A 22,885-nucleotide genomic window follows, 5' to 3' on the forward strand; every position below is an offset into this window, starting at 1 on the left:
AGACAGTCACACAATAGTGGGATTAGCAGAGCATTAACTGACTTGATGGGGGACTGAGCTAAGCACAGCCCCACTTACAGCTGAATAGGCTGAGCTCTTCTGCTACATAATAGGCGTAATGACCCTGTAATGTCAATGCAGCTAGTTAGGGTCAAGGATGGTAGGCAGGAAAATCCTGGAGCTCCAGAGAACCCTCCTGAAAACCTCTTCTAACTTCTAAGAGTAGGGCACCAGGGTATAAATTAGGGCTCTCAGACCCACTCCTCAGTACTGGACCTGCGGAAGGACTCTCGGAGGACTGCCTGCTGCTGTGACCTGCTGTGCACTCTGCCAGACTGCTGCTGTTCCTGGAAGGATTGCCTTGCTGCCTAGACCCTGCTTGGAACTTTCAGAGGCCAGCCCTGCTGTAGAGCCCTCCATCACCACCTGTACCCAGTACTTCAGAAGTGACTCCAAGGGCTAGTCTAGCTGGTCCCCTGTTCAGAGCTACAGGGACATAACTGGCTCCCACCATCTCAAACCTCCAAGAGGTTTCCATCAACTCCTGGGTCCTTGTTGTGGTGTTAAAGGTGGGCATTTTCAAAAACTGAGGACTTGCTATTTTGAACCTTATGCTTTAAAAAATCATAACTCTGGTTCTACTAATTTGATTTTAACGGTTTTGATGTCAAATATTTTATTAAAATGTACTCTGTTTCTAAGTAAGTTTGGGATTTTTTATTGTGTTGTGGTTTCACTGTATTGTTGTTTGTCTACTGCATAAATGCCTCTAACGTTAGTCTGACTGCTTCTTTGTGCCAAGCAACCCATTGTTAAACAGATTAAATTAGTGACTTTTTGTGGTTCACCCTGCAAGGGACTGTGGCTGTTACTTGACCAGGGCTAACACCCCAGTAACCCAACTGTGAGTTTCCATAAATTCTCATTACACTCACACATGTATCAGTAACACAAGACTTACCCTATACTGATTGTTTGCTTATCTTTGGCATGAAAGTCGCTGATTAACACAAATTGCCCCCGTCAGTAATTAACACAAAGTTTATCAGTCAGTAATTAAATTGATTGGTCCAGTCAGTGATTAACATTAATGGTGCAGCCAGTAATTAACTCAAAGGGCTGAGTCAGTAATTAGCACTAGTAGTTCCAGTCAGTAGTAACTCAGTAATGAACACCCAGGGTCCCAGTTAGTAATGAGTATCAGCGGCCTCGGTCAGTAATAAGCCCTGTATAACAAAGGTAAGAGCCTCTCTTAAAAATGTGACCTGTGCTTAGCCCGCCGCTTGAGTAGGCGGCGGGTGGCGCGGCCGTAGGAAGCCTTTTTGGAATGACGGAAGGTTGTTGCTCTGCTGCCAGGTCACGGTACCTAGCCTGGGGTATTAGAAGTCATTTCAGTATCCCATAAATAGGGACAGAAGGACGCAGTACAGGCATTGTGAACAAATCCCAGTGTCTGTGTGCACTAACTCAGTATCTACTGAGGCAGCATGTCATGGAAGCGCAGAGCAGGGGCTGCCGTCTGCCTTTTCTGAGCCGGGCTGCCTGCGGCTCATGCACGGTCTGGTTGGGTCACCAGGTGCCTGAGCTGCTGAGTGCACTTTTATTGAAACCGGTCAGAGCTGCACCTTGAGTTGCCCCAGTTCTCACCCTGATGTGCTCCTCCCAGGATGCCATGAGTACTGCCCATCCAGACCCTGAGGATTCGAGCCCAGGACCACCATCCATTATATGCACACAGTACAAAATAATTAAAAATATTTCTTGCCATGCAGACCTCTTCAAAATGGAAAAAAAGCACTCCAAAAGGTCATGACTTCAGCCTACCACAATGAAAGATAGAGGTCTTTAAGTTCTCTTTAATGTATCTCATTGTGCTTAGCAAATCAAGCCTGAAATATCCCTCAGCACAGAAAAAAAAAAACATGTGACTTTCATATGAGGAATCTAGGGGCACAAGGACAATGACAATACCACTATATGAATTCTCACAGTAATCCGGAGAAAAGAGCAGGGTCTCCAAATAGGAAGCCCCAGATGGGGACGGGTTATGGCCACCAAATAATGAGGGGTCGAAGGTGCAAAGAGGCCACCTCTGAAAACGGAATGATGTGTTTGGCACTCCTAATCCTCGATCAACTCCTAAAAGAAATGTTACTATGTTTTTTTATATATATATTGTGTAGATATGCAGGATTAAACTATCAGTATATAGACGCACAAACGTGCCTATGAGCAAAGCCACACCGTTGCGCTAGCATACACACCATCACGCGGCATGTGTCATATGTTTGGCCAATGTAGAAGACGCTCTTAGGATTCTTTTCATCACAAACTCACATTGTGTCAGATTTCCAGACGGTCCCCTTTAACAATCAAGCCAAAGCGGGTTAAAGTTTATTTGGGGCCAGTAAAGGGCCACATCCAGGCGAAGGCTTCTTGGGTGTTCCCAGGACTTCATTTGTTGACAGGCTTAGACGGAGGTTGCGCTGGGAGTTCCATTGTTAAAAGGAGAAGGCCCCCACCTGATTGATATTCTCCAGACCCTTCATTTATCTTTTATGGTGGAGGTCAGTGGCAGCGACACTGAGGTCCCTCAAGCACTGAACCTCTTCGGTCTTCAGTAAAGAATATTCAACTTGTCTCTCCATCCCATGAACTTCTCAAATTCCGTGCCCTTCATACATTGAATTACTTCATGAATTATAGTTGATTTGTTACCTTCTTGACGTACACTTCCATGGTTCCTGTCCACCATGCTGCAGGTGTTTGTCTTCTGTGTGCCCCCGTCAGGCTGGGGGGTCCCCAGAAGCCTGAATGACCCCCCCTCCCCGGTGCGCATATCTAATGTACTGCATCCCAACATTCTGTACACTCATATTGTTAGTTTTATGAGAAACTGTTAATAAAAATAGGAAAATCAAGAAAGGAAAACCATGTATTTCTCTTTATTTAACAGGAGATGTGGCTGCCAAGTCTGATCTGTCTTTTGAGGCAAACCCATACCTGAAGGATCCTCCGGATTCAGTGGAAAAGGGAAACAGAGACGGTCCCGATACAGGTGAGACAATCATGGGAATATTGTCTTTCCTGTTTCAGCCAGTCCCTTGAGAAGCATCTGCTAAACATGACATGAATCTGAAGAAGTGACTGCACGCTGCTGAGAAAGGGAAGTCTGTCCCGGTGACTGTGAAGGGCGGGGGCTCTCTCTGCCTGCACCGAGGAAGGATAGGGTGCCCCGATATCTGCCAGAAGTGTTGCGCTGTGTGCAGGTCACCGAGGTAACTAGTGTGTCCTGATAACTCTGTCTGAACGGTGAAGCCTTTGCTTCCTGCTCACAGCAGTTTGTTTCCTAATAAAGTGTCAAAACAATATATTTTCCTTACTCCGCGGAGAACGGATAGTGTTTCTTAGTACCTGTGCCACTAAAGTCACAGCGTCTGCACTCTACAGGGCTTTGATACCCAAAAAATCTGATCTGGATTCCCCCTTCAAACCACGAACATACGTAGAGTTACTGTAATACCAGTTAGATCTCTGGAGCACCACCACACATGCCATCAGTTACCAAAAAAACAAAAAGTCATGAGTGGAATTAGTTATTATTTTTCATTACATTCAGTTCATTGTTTATTTTACCGCTGTAGCACTGCTGATGGGAACCAGATATAAGCAAATGGGTTTAAGCTCTGTCTTAGTGTCAGTCCAGCCTAAACTGCGAGGCCACGTCCATCTGTAGCGACACATGTGACCCCAGACATGTGTTCAGCTTCATGGCGCCTAGCAGGCCAGGCAAGGATGTTAGTATTGGAACAGGATGAAGGCTGGTTCACATATGACTGGTCCCTTCTTTAATGTCACACGTAAGCAAGAAAACTATCGCATGCCTTGCACCCAAAGTAATTGTCAATGGGCCAAATTAATTCAAGTATTTCCTCCTTCACGTTTTTGCCACACAGTATCGCACGCCTTGGTACCTGGCCTGGTTCCCGACCTCCTGCCAGGGTGTGCTGCATGGCACTGGCCTCCTGGGCTAGAATTCAAGGGATATTTACAGACCGAAGATACGTCTCTGCTTGAAACAGTATTTCCAAACCTGCAAACCCAGACTGCAGCACAAGAGCCACATTTCACCCCTTTGGCAAGTGTAATACTGAAGACCTCCCGGTGATCTCACATGGTGGCCCGGGGCCTGTCCACACACACCTGACTGTTTCCAACACCAGGTACACACCCCTTTAGGCAAGTGTAACACTGAAGACCTCCCGGTGATCTCACATGGTGGCCCGGGTCCTGTCCACACACACCTGACTGTTTCAAACACCAGGTACACACCCCTTTGGGCAAGTGTAACACTGAAGACCTCCCGGTGATCTCGTATGGTGGCCCGGGTCCTGTCCACACACACCTGACTGTTTCAAACACCAGGTACACACCCCTTTGGGCAAGTGTAACACTGAAGACCTCCCGGTGATCTCGTATGGTGGCCCGGGTCCTGTCCACACACACCTGACTGTTTCAAACACCAGGTACACACCCCTTTGGGCAAGTGTAACACTGAAGACCTCCCGGTGATCTCGCGTGGTGGCCCGGGGCCTGTCCACACACACCTGACTGTTTCAAACACCAGGTACACACCCCTTTGGGCAAGTGTAACACTGAAGACCTCCCGGTGATCTCGCGTGGTGGCCCGGGGCCTGTCCACACACACCTGACTGTTTCAAACACCGGGTACACACCCCTTTGGGCAAGTGTAACACTGAAGACCTCCCGGTGATCTCGCGTGGTGGCCCGGGGCCTGTCCACACACACCTGACTGTTTCAAACACCAGGTACACACCCCTTTGGGCAAGTGTAACACTGAAGACCTCCCGGTGATCTCGCGTGGTGGCCCGGGGCCTGTCCACACACACCTGACTGTTTCAAACACCAGGTACACACCCCTTTGGGCAAGTGTAACACTGAAGACCTCCCGGTGATCTCGCGTGGTGGCCCGGGGCCTGTCCACACACACCTGACTGTTTCAAACACCAGGTACACACCCCTTTGGGCAAGTGTAACACTGAAGACCTCCCGGTGATCTCGCGTGGTGGCCCGGGGCCTGTCCACACACACCTGACTGTTTCAAACACCAGGTACACACCCCTTTGGGCAAGTGTAACACTGAAGACCTCCCGGTGATCTTGCGTGGTGGCCCGGGGCCTGTCCACACACACCTGACTGTTTCAAACACCAGGTACACACCCCTTTGGGCAAGTGTAACACTGAAGACCTCCCGGTGATCTCGCGTGGTGGCCCGGGGCCTGTCCACACACACCTGACTGTTTCAAACACCAGGTACACACCCCTTTGGGCAAGTGTAACACTGAAGACCTCCCGGTGATCTCGCGTGGTGGCCCGGGGCCTGTCCACACACACCTGACTGTTTCAAACACCAGGTACACACCCCTTTGGGCAAGTGTAACACTGAAGACCTCCCGGTGATCTCGCGTGGTGGCCCGGGGCCTGTCCACACACACCTGACTGTTTCAAACACCAGGTACACACCCCTTTGGGCAAGTGTAACACTGAAGACCTCCCGGTGATCTCGCGTGGTGGCCCGGGGCCTGTCCACACACACCTGACTGTTTCAAATACCAGGTACACACCCCTTTGGGCAAGTGTAACACTGAAGACCTCCCGGTGATCTCGCGTGGTGGCCCGGGGCCTGTCCACACACACCTGACTTTTCAAACACCAGGTACACACCCCTTTGGGCAAGTGTAACACTGAAGACCTCCCGGTGATCTCGCATGGTGGCCCGGGGCCTGTCCACACACACCTGACTTTTCAAACACCAGGTACACACCCCTTTGGGCAAGTGTAACACTGAAGACCTCCCGGTGATCTTGCATGGTGGCCCGGGGCCTGTCCACACACACCTGATTGTTTCAAACACCAGGTACACACCCCTTTGGGAAAGTGTAACACTGAAGACCTCCCGGTGATCTCGCATGGTGGCCCGGGGCCTGTCCACACACACCTGATTGTTTCAAACACCAGGTACACACCCCTTTGGGCAAGTGTAACACTGAAGACCTCCCGGTGATCTCCCATGGGGGCCTGGGGCCGGTCCACACACACCTGATTGTTTCAAACACCAGGTACACACCCCTTTGGGCAAGTGTAACACTGAAGACCTCCCGGTGATCTCGCATGGGGGCCCGGGGCCGGTCCACACAGACCTGATTGTTTCAAACACCAGGTACACAAAGCAGACAGCCCTGCTCACACTGATACAGAACCCTTTGGAAGTGAACTGCTCTCCACCAACTCATATCATATGATGAGATCCCATGGTTCAGGGTAGGTTCTTTGTCCATTGAGAGCTGCTGCAGAGCACAACCACTCAGGTGAAAACATGAGTGACTCGCAATGTTCACTGTGAACTGAGGCAGAAATATTTCCTTTTGGTGAACTGTGACCCTGACCCGAAGCCTCAAATATCAATATATATTGCCAAATCATGTACGGTTCGTCTTAAGAATAACCGGTCAGGATGCCTCCTCCTTCAAGGGCGACAACTTTCTTGACACCTTAATTCCTCTCTGTGTCCCCCTGAAGGAAAGATCCGGGTTTACCTTTAACCCATGCTCTCGCAACGACTGCTTCCTATATTGAATGATTTTTATTTACAAAATAACAAATCTATTTTTTTTATTTTTTAAACAGAACTCGAAGTTACTGCACCTGCTTTCCCAATCAGCATTAAAAGAGAGGACGGATTAAGCTCCATTGACCAGTCTGATCCCAAGAGTGAAGGCAGCACCTCCAGTAAAATACGTGAGTGCAATAATGCATAGTGGAGTGGAAAAACCTGAAAATGCATTTATTCTCCTCTTTGAGCATAGTCTGGGCGGAGGCGTAGAGGCTCAGCTGCACCCTCTGTTTCCCACTTTGCTTGAGTTTTCCATGTTGTGTGGTTTAAGGATGGAGGGCCGTGCAGCACACTTCTTTTTACTGATGTAATAAATAGCCCATGTAGATCACCTGCTGCCTCGGATGACTTGAAACAGGCATGGACACCCTCTCAATCAGTAAGCCGCTCTGAATACATCGGATGCAAATGATCATTGATCTGGGAATGTACTTTTTCTTTTTATTAAACCTTCTTAAAAAAGTAATACATTGCAATTTTAGGAAAACATCTTAAAACTCACAAAACTGTAGGGAACTGACGCCTGAATTTAATAGGAACAAAGGGCCTGATTTAGACTTTGGCTGAGGGGTTAGTCCGTCACAACGGTGATGGATATCCTGTCTGCCGCGCCGAGATCTAAATCCCGTAGGATGTGATGGGATTCCGATTTCAGCGGACGGGATGTGCGTCACCGTTGTGACAGAGTAGCCCGTCCGCCAAACTCTAAATCAGGCCCAACGTCCGTCGTGCTCGACGTGCAGCCTTCTGTATGAGAAGTGTGAGGCGAAGGGGATCCTGCTGGTCTCGCGCGGCTTTGATTCCCTCAACATAATAGGATCACAATAGGAACCTCTCTCCTTCCAAGTTGGCTTGTCAGCAATCACACAGAAGAGTCAGGTGAAAACATTTCCAATTGTCTTTCTTGAAAGGATATCAGTGAAGAGCCTGGTGAGTACCATGGTCGTGTCAGCAAATGATCTCCTGCAGCTTCTCAGGAGAGTGCAGCTGGTGCTCGAAGAGCAAGGCCTGCTGACTGTAGCCGGGGCAGTAGTCGGACAAACTCTGATTATTGCAATGCACTCCTCTTAGGGGCAACAAAGGGAAATATGAAGAAGATGCAAGCAGTACAGGATTCCGCAGCCATGGTGGTGGTTGTTACCCCACAGAAGGCGATATATTACTCTGACCTTCAGAAAATTGCACTGGCCCGGCTCCTTGAGGAAGCAAGTGGAAAATTACTCCATTAACCTTAGCTCAAAAATACCCCAGTGGCAATAGCCTCTTATGTGTAAAGTCAAAGAATGCTAGGGCTTGCTCCACAGAGGTAAACGTACACTTCGTGCAACTTTACGCTTGCTGTAGTAACTTTAGTAGTAACTTTACTACTGCTTTAGTACTCACAAACTACGATGGTAATGTTACTATTAGTAATTTTACGACTGGTACAGCAAGTGTAAACATACACAGACCTGTAGGTCTACCTAACTTTACTGCTGTTTGGCTCTCACAAACTATGAGTGCAGTTTTAAAGTTACTACCACAAGTGTAAACTTACCCAAAAGTGTACATTTCCTGATGTAAATCAAGACCCAATTCTGTAATTCCACTAGGCACCTCAGATCAAATGCATTTAATTTTTTGTTACAATGACTTATTTACAAAAGCAGTATTCTGTTACATCCATCAGACCCTTCTGGTTCCGAGGATGTAAAGGGTTTGTGGGATTTCGAAAAAACAGGCGATACCCTGAGCCAACAACTGACCTGCATCTTATAATGATATTTCATTGTGGACAGACCATGCAGCAATTGACACAGTAAAATCATACGAATAAAAAATGGGTATGTAGGTATTTCTGAAACATGCACAAGATACTGACTTTAGGAACAGTGCTTTTTTGTGAACCTCTGATTCTAGAGTTACCGATACTATCATGTGATTCATACGGCGTTTTGCAAAATGTATTCATTCTTGCACTCTGGCTTATATTTGTAATTCCAAATGTTGAGAAATCCAGTTGGTAATAACAAATATTCTGCCATTCTGTATTCCTGCAAGTCTCCCAATAAAAACTGTACCCCACTTGTGTGGCTGAACCTGGCCCCCGTGACAAAAACACACCCCAACACGACGTGGGGACATCAATCGATCTGAGAGGAAAAGAACCTGGTTTGCTGATGCGGATGGCTGCACAGTTTAGGCCTGAGCACCCAGAGAAACCTCCCAAGCCCAAACATTTATAAAAACAAAACATCTAGGAAAGTCTGGTTGCATGGATCCCCTCTTGTCTTTCCCACAAAGCCCTTCAGATGTCAAACTTGAGCAAAAACATGCAGTTTCCTCACATTTCTCCGATACATTTGGAATCTGCAGGAATATACAGAATACCTACCACCTAGGTTAGGTACATTTCCAAAGCTGAGCCTGGGCCCCAGTACCACAGCCGCCACTACTGCTGATGTCTCTATGTTGTGTTATGGGACCTTCTGGGTTGCAGGCACCAAGCTGAGCCACAGAAGTGGGGGTAGTGTTTTATCAGAAGTGGGGGGACTCTGGGTGGTAGAATTTTTGTGGCCATTACGGATTCTGAAGTTTAGCTCAAAGAAATGTGAGGAAAATTAGTGATTTGATGCAAAAGTTTAATTTTGCAGGGCATTGTGTGTTAGAACACACTGTTGGATCTACACAAGGCACACCACTCTGGCCTTCCCGCTGTGTCCAGTTTTTTAAAATTCCTGGGATGAGTAGGCTTCCCTGGGTAGCGGCGAAGCATGGGCCCGAATAATACATTCATTCAAGTGCAGCGAAATTTGGATTTATCCCCACTCTGCCAGTACATATGTCACAATTACTCCGAAAAGAATCAAAATGTCCTATTTCTTGTGGTGGGGAAATGGATGTTCTTCCATATCCCTGAGGTGTAATGGGGTTTTTGACTCACCCCCAAATCCCTCTCGGGGACAGAATTGTGGGAAATCCCAGTCAGCCGCTGGGGATGCACAGAGGCTAGTGGGTACCTCTGGTGCAGTTATCAGATGCCACCACTCATGTTTTGCCCCCGTAAACTCCCTGGTTTCCAGGGAGCTTTCTCCATGCCCTGGGCCATAATGGGTGCAACCCCCAAGCCAGACAGACCTCCTATCTGCCCTACAGTGAGTGAGAGGTTGAAAAACACTGTTGCCTCTTCTGGGGTGAGGATATGGCCCCATGCCTGGGACATCCCCATTAATACGGAAATCATAAAAATACCTAAATTTTAATAAGTTATTGCAGTTGAATTCTGACGTCACATGCCTGCTGCCAGAGCCCGCAGCCAAGGTGAATGCTACGTCACAGAACATGATTACAGCTGCAGTTTAAACAACAAAAATATGAACTGGCTTTCCATTCTCCTGATATGTTTTTTTTAACTGAAGACAGATCAACAGAAAGGAGATATTTAAGGCAGCATGTTTATTTTTTGATGATAAGATCAAATCTCTGAATGTTTCTACACATTTGGAAGTGCAAATCTTTTTTTTTTTCAAATCTGACTAACATTATACTGATAATATCTTTTTTCAACAAGTTACTAATTGCTTTTTGGTGTGTTTAATTTTTCACTACAGGTTCTACTTTAATTCTTCATGTTACAAACATAATGTCACGTTCATATGAATAGCAAGGCACCAAGGATTTCAGTCTTTCGGGAAGGGTGAAGGCCTGACTATTTATGAAAATGAATACAACACCATCTGCCGTGCTTGAAAAGGATATTGCAAGCCACTTTGGAGTTCCATAACCTAATAAAGAAACATCCCCTTTTGCCTTCTATATGGTCATGGAAATCCTTTATGACTTGCAATATCTTTATAATTTACAGTGAGGGATATTTTCTCACAAATAACCAAATCTGTATTGGAACACCATTTCATAAGTAGGTGTTCTATTGCTGACACCAAAATACTGTTTGCAATAAAGCAGCTGTTATTTTTTCTGCAACAGGCGATCCATTTCAGAGCATTGAAGCGGACGGAAGTTTGGGGGATTACTGTTGTGCAGAAAAAGAAGAACGCGGGAGGTGTCTCAACTCAGGTAGACTCCAAACATTTCACTGTTGACAAATACCGAGATTGAAACTGTGGAAATAAATAACCAGTTGTTCCTCGACTTATTCAATCAATCACAAGATTTATAAAGCGCACTAATCACCTGTTAGGGTCTCAAGGCGCTGGGGGGGAGAAGCTACTGGTTGTTTAGCCATGTCTTTAGGTGTTTCCTGAAAGTTAAGAGGTCTTGGGTCTGGCAAAAGTGGAGCAGTAGGGAGTTCCAGGTCTTGGCGGCCAGGTGGGAGAAGGATCTTCCTCCGGTGGTGGTGCAGCGGATGCGGGGAACGGAGGCGAGGGCGAGGCTGGTGGAGCGAAGGTTGCGGGTTGGGGTGTGGAAGGTGAGTCTTTTGTTGGGGTAGGTTGGGCCTGTGTTGTGGAGGGCCTTGTGTGCGTGGACGAGGAGTTTGAAGGTGATCCTCTTTGGTATTGGTAGCCAGTGTCAGTCTCTGAGGTGGGGGGTGATGTGGTGGCGGTGGGGGACGTCCAGAATGAGTCAGGGGGATGCGTTCTGGATTCTTTGCAGCTTTGTTTGGAGTTTGGTTGTTGTTCCTGCATATAGGGCGTTTCCATAGTCCAGTCGGCTGCTGACCAGGGCGTGAGTGACAGTTTTCCTGGTTTCGACGGGAATCCACATGAAGATTTTTCAGAGCATGCGGAGGGTGTTGTAGCAAGAAGAGGAGATGGCGTTGACCTGCTGAGTCATGCTGAGTGTGGAATCCAGGATGAATCCCAGGTTGCGTGCATGGGGGGGTGGGAGGTGGTGCGGATCCTAGGGAGGTGGGCCACCAGGAGTCGTTCCATTCTAAGGGGTTGGCTCTGAAGATGAGGATCTCTGTCTTGTCTGTGTTTAATTTGAGGCGGCTTGCTTCCATACAGCTGGCGATGGCTTAGAGTCCGTTGTGGAGGTTGTTTTTTGCAGCTGTAGGGTCTTTTGTGAGGGAGAGGATTATCTGAGTGTCGTTTGCGTAGGAAATTATCTTGATGTGGTGTGTTTGTGCGATGTTGGCGAGTGGGGCCATGTACACTTTGAAGAGCGTGGGGCTGAGAGATGAGCCTTGGGGAACGCCGCAGATGATACTGGAGGCTTCTGATATGAATGGTGGAAGGCGGACTCTCTGGGTTCTGCCTGAAAGAAATGATGAGATCCAGTCGAGTGCTTTGTCGCGGATTCCGGCGTTCTGGAGGCGTGTGCGTAGAGTGTGATGACAAACCGTGTCGAAGGCTGCAGAGAGGTCCAGGAGGCTGAGTGCTGCTGTTTCTCCTTCGTCGAGCATGGTCCTGATGTCGTCTGTGGCAGCAATGAGTGTGGTCTCGGTGCTGTGGTGTTTGCGGAATCCGGATTGGGAGGTGTCGAGTGCCTTGCTGTCTTCCAGAAATCGGGATAGTTGTCTGTTCACGATTTTTTTGATTACTTTGGCTGGGAACAGGAGGAGGGAGATTGGTCGGTAGTTCTTTGGGTCGTCTGGGTCTGCCTTGGGTTTTTTCAGCAGGGCGTTGACTTCTGTGTGTTTCCAGCTTTCTGGGAAGGTGGCTGACTTGTAGGAGCTGTTGATGGTGTTGCAGAGGTGGGGAGCGATGATGATATTTGCATTATTGAAGATATGGTGTGGGCATGGGTCCGATGGTGATCCGGAGTGGATGAGGCCATGGTGTTGGCGGTGTCTTCTATGTTGGCGGGGGTCCAGGTGTGGAGGAGGTGGGTGTCGCTTGGGGGATTGGGTTCGTGGGTGTTTGTAGTCAGCTGGTGGGTCTGGGGGTTGAAGCTGTTGTGGATTTCTTCTATCTTTTGACGGAAGTGGGTTGCAAGTGAGTTGCAGAACTCCTGTGATGGCGGGGGTTCGTTGGAGCAAGTCTTGGGAGCGGAGAGCTCTTTGATGATGCCGAAGAGCTCTTTACTGTTGTGAGCGCTGGTGTCAATGCGGTTTTTGAAGTGGGTCCTTTTCGTGTTGCGGATCAGTTTGTGATGTTTGCGTATGGCGTCCTTGAATGCGATGTTGTTGGAGTTGGTAGGTTTGCGGTGCCAGGTTTTTTCCATTCTGCAGCATAGCCGTTTGGATTCCTGTAGGTCTGGGGTGAACCATCTGGCCTTGATTCTGTGGAGGGTGTTTAGGTTTTTTTTGAGCGGTGTGAGTGTGTTGGCGCAGTCCTCTATCCAGCGGTTCAGGTTGGTGGCGGCTGTGTTGGGGTCTGTGGTTTCGCGGGGTGGGTCCTTGGCAAGTGTGAAAATCAGTTGATCCGTTGATATTTTTCTCCAGTTGCGTCAGGGGGTTGTGTTCGGTGGTGGTGGGTGACTGGCTCTTGGTAAGAGAAATGGATGCATCGGTGGTCCGTCCAGCTGAGTTCGGTGGTGTGGCTGATATAGATGTGGTTGCTGGCTGAGAAGAATGGGTCGAGTGTGTGGCCTGCGGAGTGCGTGGGAGAGCTTAAGAGTTGTCTGAGGCCGAGGTTGTCCAGCAGGTTGGTGGTGTTGGCGTCGTTGTTGTTTTCTAGGTGAAAGTTCAGATCGCCGAGGAGGATGTACTCTATGGAGTCGAGGGCGTTGGTGCTGACGATGTCGGCGATGGCTTCGCAGAAAAGAGAGCAGGGGCCTGGGGGTCTATAGATCAGAGTTCCTTTGAGGGTGGTGTTGGCGTTGATGTGGATTCTGAAGTGGAGGTGCTCGGCGAGGTTGAGGGTGTCATGGGTGCTGGTCAAGACTCTGATGGTGCTTTTGTGGACTAAGGCGAATCCTCCTCCTGGTTTGTTGGTGCGGTCTCTTCTGGTGATTTTGGAGCCTTCAGGGATGGCTATGGCTATGTCGGGTTCAGAGGCCGAGTGTGTCCAGGTTTCGGTTAGGAAGGCGACGTCCGTCGAGGTCAGTAGGTCCCAGAGTTCAACTGCGTGATTGTGGATGGAACGGGTGTTGAGTAGGATGCAGCTGAGGTGGTTGTCAGCAGGTCTGTTGTGGTGCTTTAGGGTGCAGGTGAAGCGGCAGGCTTGACAGGAGAAAGGTCCCTTGGTTTTATTTGGGGAGGATAGGAAGCAGGTGGAGGGGCGTCCTGGATTGAGGGCGTGGAGATCGCTGGCAATATAGTGGCGTGGGGAGGTGTGGGGGCCTTGCGGGCCAGAGGGAGTGGCGCTGGGCGCGGTCCAGGCGCGGACGGGCGCAGACAGACTTGCCTTCGGTGCGCCAGTGGCGTGCACGCTGCGAGCCTGCGCCACGGCTGCCATAAATGGGGAGGTGGGAGGGAGTGGCAGCTGGGAGGAGAGAGGGCTGGACGAATGGGAAGGCTGGGGGGGTGGGGCTGCAGGGATCAGCGGCAGTGGGAAATAAGGCGAAGAAGAAGAGGTGGGGGGAGGGGCCGCGGGGACGCAGCAGCAGGGGTTTGGAAAAAAAATAAGAAACGGACGGAGGCTAAGAAAGAACAAAGGTACAGCCAGTAAAGTGGAGGCAGTGCTGGGTGGCGGCGCGAGGAGCGACCTGCCTGCTTAGTAAATCTGACCCAAATATTCTCATATTTTCTGTGTGATTTTGGATTAGTTCATAAACTGTTACAGACAGATGTGAATGAAGATGTTAAAACCTGAACATCAGGGTTTCTGAGACATTTAGGACTTAACTGCTTTCCAAGCCTACAAGTCTATATTCTTATCAGTTATAGAGGGAGAAGAAATGTGGGACCAGGGCAAATGAGCATTGCCCATGAGAAAAGTAACATAGATATAAATAAGAACACTGGGAAGGAGCCGGTGCATGGCACCCGTGGCGGATTGATTGACTGGAGGCCATCATGGCGGACTGGGTGAACATCCGCTGCGCTAACCTTTCTCGAATGGTTGTGGTGGGTTGCAGTGTTTATAATGACAGGAATGCTTGAAGCAATAACAAATAAAAACTCTTGCAGCCCATATATGTGTACTGGATGGATACCATGCTTCATAGCTCATGCACTTCAAGCTTTTATCATTGAAAAACAATCTTCAGAATGATGGAGCCGCAGGCAGTACTCCTAAAATGGCCAACCCAGCAGATAGACAGTCACATTGTCAAATCCAGTGTGCAGTTATGGTAACTGATTATTTTCATTAATTTTGTAAACATGTCATCCCTAAAATGGAAGCTCATGGGTCTAAAACCTGAAGTTGCAGCCTAAACATCATCAGTACAGGAGGCATGTCTTGCTTGACCTTTTAGACATCAGTTACCAGGCCCGTGAGCTCATGCCACAGGAAGAAATATATATACATATTGTATAAATACAGGTATTACTATTTAAACTTAATGTTTAGGTGAATCCTCTCATGTCTGGGAATGGGAGCCTATGGGCCAAAAACAGGAAGTTCCAACTTAAAATGTCATTGATTTAGGCAGTACATCTTTTTTGAGCCTTTAAGCCTCACTTCTGAGCCTGCGCCTTACATCTGAAGAATGTGCACTTCAGGAGAGCCGTAGACTGCAGCGGACTGGGCACCGGCAGCAGGGTTTCTTGCTGACTGCAGAGCAAGAGCACTGGAAAGCTGACGTCCCCTGGGATCATTCAGTTATGGGACATGCTGCAAAAAAGTTCATTTTTTAATGTTTTAGTTCCAATTCTTTTAGGGTTTTCAGGACTGACTTCCTGATAGAGCCTATTTGGTTCTGCCCGCCAAAACTCATTCTTGAACAATGGAAATACAAACCTGTGTCATGATAAGGAACCTTCAAGTTAGACAATTGGGTTAAAAAGCTGATTTAACAGGTGGCCTAGTAATGTTCAAGGATCCCAGTATAGTACTTTGTACTTCTCATAAGCAAGTGACAGTTGCTTTGCTGTTAGTAAAAGCACTTTTTGATCGCCATATTGTATTTCTTTCACCACAAATTGTTATTTCTATACACCTTGTTTTCCATTGATTGGCCTGTGTGTCCCACTTCACTGCGCTCTGCACCTCTTGTCACTGTGTTTCAAATTCTACCGCCTTTTGGCTTTGTCATCTCTGACTATACTAATATTATAACTTGGAAGTGTTGTTATGTATGCTTTTTTTCTGATTAATCTGCTTTTACACCCACATTCACATCGTAATGTATACTGAATATTGATGAATTTATGCCAACAAATTTTGAAATAATTGTGCAATAACGCTATCATTTGGAGTCTACCTACTGTCTTTAATAATAATAGAAGTAAATTAAGCATTCATTTTTATTTCAAAACTCTGTTACCAGTTGGTCCTCCATTTTTATGTTTTTTTCGCTGGTGCGCACACAAGTTTATATAACTGACATTATTGATGTGGCCTACTATGTAGTGAAAAAGATGTCAGTCAAAATAAAATGGGGGTGGCCAACAGAAGACACCACATGTACAAGGAAAGTAAACCATTAATTATATGTGACAGTGTCCTTTGAATTCTATGAAGACCAAAATATTATTTGTAGAAAAAAGGAAGTCACTTATTTGTAACAATAGGTTCATAGCGTTTGTCTGTAGTTCCAGAGGTAGGATTTTAATGTTAAACATGTCCTTACAGTGAAAAAGGCCCAAAAGCTGTCTTCACAGTAGCGGTGTTGGCTGTTCCATAAGAAAACACTGGGTTACATTATTACATTTAATAATGCTAATTTTGGCTAGGAAACAGCTAGAAAATAATTTAACAACTATTTTTAATAGTTATTCAAAATCCAGTTCCAAGGTAAACTTGGATTTGCAATAAATGTTAGGGAACAGGTACTTTTCGAAAGTTACCTTTTCCCTTCCTAAAGCATCTGGAGGCCCATTTGCATTTACTGTCTCATTTATGCCAACCAATAATTAACATTTGAATGGGTATGTCGTGTCTCCTAGAACCAAACAATAGGCTGACCTGAATATGCAGATGTAGCCCCTCCATAACTGACAGAGTATGCAGGGTGAGGTTGTTAGGGGTCTCAAATCCAGCTTTATTATCAAATCCTGCTTCACAGGTCTACTGGGTACAGATATATCTCCAGGGGTACAATTGATGCAACTGAAAACGGGATGCCAATACAATTCTTATATATCACCTGTCTGGTTCCTGGAAAACCCTGCTTTGTTCTGTCAGACTTCTGTTTCTGGGTTTTACATATAATACTGGGGACACACTTGAAAGAAGGGAAGACGGGATTACAAAACAGTTCCTGTATTTCTACTGTCCGGTTGCTGAGAAATCCTTCTGAGAAACCAGACTTCTGTCTCTGTATTTGTTGACAGTACAGTGACTGACACAAACTTGATTTTAGTTTTAGATGTGGAGGGCAATTAGATGACCATAGTACGCTCACCACACTCACATCTCCAGTCCTCGAAACCCAAATTTAGTTTAGCTGAAAACTTCAGAAATCTCTGAACACTAGCCACATTTACGAACCTTATCACTGACTTTGCCACCCTGCTTACCACCAACTCCAGAGCCTACATTCTCCTCAGCAACCTCAACTTTCACCTCGCAGACAGAAACAACCCTTTTTCCACAGCACTTCTAAAAAAGTGGAGCTACATCGGACTCGCCCAGCTCATCTCAGAGCCAACAGTCATTGCAGGACCCACATTGAACCCGATCTTCACCACCAGCGACAGCATCAAATACAACTCCACCATGTCGCTCACATTGACCGACCACTCCATCATCCTCTTCCAAACCAACACACTTCAGGTCAATGCAGCTACCAGCCGCACCTGGGGCAAAACCACAGAAGCAGACTGGCTCAATGCCCTCAGCACAGACCACCCTACCCCTACAGACAACCTCTTCAAGGACATTACTAACTTCCACACCTTGAGCAAGAACTGTGTGGACTCCCTCACACCCATCAAACCGAGTACAGTAGAAGAAGCAAGCGGGCCAGCTGTTACAAAGAACACCGTCAAGACACTAGTAGCTTTGTAAATAGCTGGAAGGGAAGAGGGGGCCAGCCATGACACCACCCACAGAACTACCTAAAGGACTGCACTCACGCCCTATCACCAGCAAATAAGAGACACCTAAAAACATTACTTGTGGACCACACCGAATGAAGCGCCAACAGCTGCAAGGAGATCTTCTCGATCATCAAGGATTTCACCTTGCCCTCAGCCACTGTCAACATCACTTCCTCCCAACAACTCTGCAACAAACTATTTAACTTCTTCCACTGCAAAATCACAAACATCTTCAGCAACTTCGCACACCAACCCAGCCCTAGATAACCTACCCACCACCAATCAAGACAGCCACCTGACTGAAAGGTCAAACGTTCAATGACACCCAACTCCTCCTCTCCCTGATGGACAAGACAACCACCCCCAGAACCAATTTCACCAAATGCATGACCATGCAGCTCTTCGTATAAGCACCTTGTGGCCCACACACCTACACACCTACACACCTGCCAAAGCGCCTGGATACGCTCTCACGTGATTAGTGCGCTATACACATTTTAATAACATAAGCTGATAACATAACTCCAAGGGTCATTACTTGAAGCTAAATGGATACAGCAAGCTACAATAAGCCTTTGTCCACCACAGGCCAGGTGACCAGTGGCAACTGGACCCGGACTGGTCCCTGTTGTCTGGCCTCTGTTGTTGTGTACCTGTAAGACTTTAAGTGCCTCCCTGAGGTCATGGGGGCTTTAGAAGTGTACGTCTGCAGTGGATTGGAACTAAGGACTAAAGTCAGAAGGTAAAGTCTTTGACCAGGATGAACCTGGTTGGTGTATCCGACCCACTCCCCATTGTGCTCAGAGTCAAATTGCAGTAGGTCCTGGTCTACCGCGACCATTGACTGCCATTGGAACGTTATACTTCTTGGCGTTATTCGTACTTAAATTTTTTTTAATACATATCTCCTGTTTCCCTTATTGGTTTTTTGTCATTTTGGTTTAATTTTGTTTATTAAATTTTACTCTAAATTTCTACTTGGGTTTGGGATTTTTATTGTGTTGCGTTTCACTGTTATTACTGTTTTCGTACTTTATAAATACTTTATACATTGCATTAAGTAAAGCCTGTCTGCTCTGTGTATAACTACAAGGGGGTTGAGCTTTGGTTAATTGTTTACTTTAAGGCTTCACCTTGGCAAGGGTTATAATTTTTCCTTGAGATCAGTACTCAGCCACCCAAAATCAATACTCCAGATTCTTACATCACCTTCACTTGGAGTAGATGGGGGCTGTAGTCAAACACCTCTCCGACACCCGGCACAAAAGGGGCTAAGAGAGACGAACCCTAGCATCCTGCTTTTGCAACATGCCAGGTTCAGAGACTCTAGCTTTATGCCAGAGGCGCAGAAGCATCTTCTCAGTGTTCCCTTAGATAATGAACAGCCCTCAGGTTGAGTTCCTTTATGCAGAAGGATACAGGGAGCACCAAAGCAATGGGCCCCCTAAAGACCTCAATACCTAGGCCTTGGTTTCCAAAAGCATCAAGCGAGAGGGGGGCCTAAAGCTTCTGTGCATCCGCAGAAGCAAAGTTATCTCCTGCTACAGTCTTTTCAGGGCATGTAGGCACCCAGGTCTTATGGCAGGGGCAAGTACGGTGGCAACAGATAAGCCAAGGAGAGAGGAGGTACAAAAAGGCGGCCTCTATTCATTGACTTCCCTCTCAATCACACAACACTTACCTTTGGAAGGCTGATTTTCTTCCTTCTTCAATGGGAAGAAACAACCCCAGACTCGTGGGTGCTCCTGATGATATAGCAGGAGTAATGCTGGAGTCCCCCACACCTTCAAACAGACCACTTCACCGCCACATCCTCAGTCACAACAATCTACACCTGCTGAAGGTGGAGTGCAGGTGTTCCTAGCCAACGGGCCACTGAGCTAATGCCCCCTCACAGAGGAATCTACTTCATGTACTTCTTGACCTCCAAAAAAGCAGGGACTCTGCAGCCGATCCTAGACCTGGGGCCACTTAAAGAAAACATCCTGTTGGAGCACGTCCACATGACTACCCTGGACCTCCTGGAGGCCTGCTTCCATACTGCCACACACCCAGCGCGCCCCCACTCCCTGCACTTTGTGGTAAGTGCACAACACTACCGGGTCAAAGTTCTGTCCTTCGGACTTACTACAGCCAGAGAGTGGTTACAAAACAGCAGTAATGCCCGTGCCAAAACCCATTCGTGTCTTTCCTTACCCAGACAACTGGTTAATACAGAGAAAGAGCAGCATCAGCAAACAGCAGTGCCTAGCACAGACCCAGTCCGAAGCGTCTCTAGTACCCGGGTTAGGCTTCACCAGCAATGCCAAAAAACCCTGTTTCCTGTCGCAGCAGGTTCAGCAGTTCTTAGTGTCCGTGCAAACGCTTTGACGGAGATACCCTACCCCAACCAGTAGGGGGCAAGGCATTCCTAAAGTGTATGCCTCTTTCAGGCGTGACGTCCTGTTATGTGGAGATGGTAGTGGGACTGTTGATGGCTTCATGCACTGTAGTATGTAGCGCAGAAGGCTTTACAACCCCTCCGGGAGCGTGAGTGCTGACAGGCAATGGCCACCACCTGACAGTCCCTGGAATTGTCTGTTGTTGGTGCCCAATACTCAGTGCATGTTGTGGATGTATGAAGCTGGCTATCCATGTAGTGTGCCGAATGTAGGGGACATTATGCAAATAGTCTAAGCGACCATTATTGATTTACAGGGATTCAAATAATAATACCAATTGCTCTCTTTTGTGGTAGTGTGGCTGAGCAGTTTATGGTTGTAGGAAGCTGGCCTGGTGTGTGGTGGGTACCTAAGGTACTTACACCTTATACCACGTCCAGGTATCAGTGCCTAGAAGCCAGGCTGTCTACAGGTAGCTGTGGATGAGCAGCCAAGGCCTAACTAGGAGACATGCAAACCTTATGCAGTACCATTGTGGTCATACAGTACTCACACACATGAAAGAAAACACTTAGTGTTACAAAAATAAAGGTACTTTATTTTAGTGACACAATACCAAAAAGTACTATAGAGGCAACCCTCCAATAGGAGATAGATAACACACTAGATATGTACACTAGTAATCAGCAATAGGCATAGAAAGTGATAGAAAATAGTGCAAATGCAAATAGACAATAGTGACCCTAGAGGAAGCCCAAACCATATACAAAAAAAAATGGAATGCGAACACAGGACCCCCACCTAGGTAAGTGGAATGTGTAGCTGGGAGCTGGGAGTACTAGGAAACCCCAGAGGTAAGTACCACAGTGCTCTCTAGCAACCAGGAGGAAAGGAGTAAGTTACTGGACTTGCCCCACACCCTCCAAAAGGAAGGAAAATAAGAAAATGCAACACCCAGACAAGACTGCAAGAAACTAGCGGTGGATTACTGAAGAAGAAGACCTGCGGAAGAAGGGGACCAAGTCCAAAAGTCACAGAAGAGTCCAGGAGGAGTAGGAGCTACTACCCACCCAGCTGTGGATGCAGGAGTTGGTCGACAGGAGGACTAAGACGATCAGGAATGCAGCCTTGGAGCAGGTGAAGAGTTCCTGGAGGGTGCAGTCGATGTCCCACACCAGATGGATGATTGCAGTCAGTTAGTGGTGTGGCAAACCCACCAACAAGCCTTGGCAAAGGCAGAAGTCGCGGTGAAGCAAAAGTGGAGCTGCCGGGGACCAGCAAGGTGCAGGAGGACTCAACCCACCGGGGAGACCTTGGGGTACCCTCAGCAAGGCAGAGAGTTCACAGAAGATGAGGCAGCCCCCACAGAAGACCCACTGACCAAGGAAGCAGGAGTCACAGAGGGTCCCACGCAGTACAACTGGAGAAGGGTCTCATGCCGCAGAGGCACGCAGAGGGCTGTGCGTCGCAGGAATGAGTGATGGGGGCTGGGGCTAGAAGTGGAGTATGATTATCCCTTGGAAGAGATGCAAACAAGCCTTGGTAGCGGCAAGAGACGTGGTGCAGGGGGTACTGACTTGCGTGGCAAGGCAAGGGCTTACCTCCACCAAAGTTGGACAGCTGGCCAAGAAGGGAGAACCAAGAAGACTACTCTGGACCACCATCCGTGATGCAGGATCCACACAGCTCAGGATGAGAGGAGATCCACACAGCCCGTCGTCATTGTAGTTGGTGCCTGCAGATGCCTTCTTCCTTCTCATGCAGACTGAAGACTTGCGGCCCCCAGAAGATGCACAGCCGGGGAAATGTTTCAGAAGCTCGAAGGAACCATGGAAACAATGTTGCAAGAAGAGTCTTCTTTTCATGGATGCAGATTGTCGGTTCCTGGAGGGTCCAGTCGCGGGTTCCAGTGCTAGAATTCAAAGTAAGGTTGCAGAGGAGTCCTCCTGGGATCATACAAGCCGAATCTGATGTCCCACTCAAGAGAGAGACCCGAAATAACCCTGGAAGGGGGATTGGTCACCTAGCCAGGTGGCCACCTATCAGGAGGGGGCTCTGATGTCACCTGCCTGACATGGCCACTCAGATGCTCCCAAAGGTTCCTGCCAACCTTGGATTCAAGATGGCAGAACCCAGGGACCCTCTGGAGGAGCTCTGGGCGCCACCCCTGAGGTGGTGGTGGGCAGGAGAGTGGTCTCTCCCCTTTCCATTGTCCACTTTCGTGCCAGAGCAGGGACTGAGGGTCCCTAAACCGGTGTAGGCTGGTTTATGTACAGAGGGCACCAAATGTGCCCTTCAAGGCATACCAGTGGCTTAGGTAGGCTACCCCTCCCAAGCCATGTAACACCTATTTCCAAAGGGAGAGGGTGTTACCCCCACCCCTTCCCAAAGGAAATTCTTTGTTCTGCCTTCCTGGGCTTGAGCTGTTCAAGCAGCAGGAGGGAAGAAACTTATCTGAGGGTGGCATCAGCTTGGGCTGCCTGAAAATCCCTGTACGACTGGTAGTAGCAATGCTGGGGGTCCTCTAAGGAGCCCCCAGAGTGCATGGAATCATACTTCCATTACTTGCAACAGTATTGGGGTATGATTCTGACATGTTTGATACCAAACATACCCAGGTTCGGAGTTACCATTATGTAGCTGGATATAGGTAGTGACCTATGTCCAGTACACACGTAAAGTTGCGTCCCTGCACTCACAAAGTCCAGGAAAATGGGCCTGGAGTTTGTGGGGGCACCTCGGCTAGTGCAGTGGTGCCCTCGCACACACGTACTTGCACCCTGCCCTTTAGGCTAGGTGGGCCTGCCACAGGGATGACTTACAGTGACCTGGTGCAGT

The 22,885-nt window shown here is 47.9% G+C and overlaps 1 protein-coding gene across 1 annotated transcript in view; it reads left to right on the forward strand.

Annotated features, from left to right (window-relative positions):
- The window catches only part of LOC138303526 (zinc finger protein 2-like), a 48,766-nt gene that overhangs the window by 15,431 nt on the left and 10,450 nt on the right, over positions 1–22,885 (forward strand). Inside the window, exons 4-6 of the mRNA XM_069242734.1 lie at positions 2,957–3,058; positions 6,709–6,819; positions 10,661–10,750. Of these exons, the coding sequence (XP_069098835.1) occupies positions 2,957–3,058; positions 6,709–6,819; positions 10,661–10,750 (303 nt within the window). The remainder of the gene's footprint in view (positions 1–2,956; positions 3,059–6,708; positions 6,820–10,660; positions 10,751–22,885) is intronic.

The sequence above is a fragment of the Pleurodeles waltl genome, chromosome 7 (assembly GCF_031143425.1).
Source record: "Pleurodeles waltl isolate 20211129_DDA chromosome 7, aPleWal1.hap1.20221129, whole genome shotgun sequence".
NCBI lineage: Eukaryota > Metazoa > Chordata > Amphibia > Caudata > Salamandridae > Pleurodeles > Pleurodeles waltl.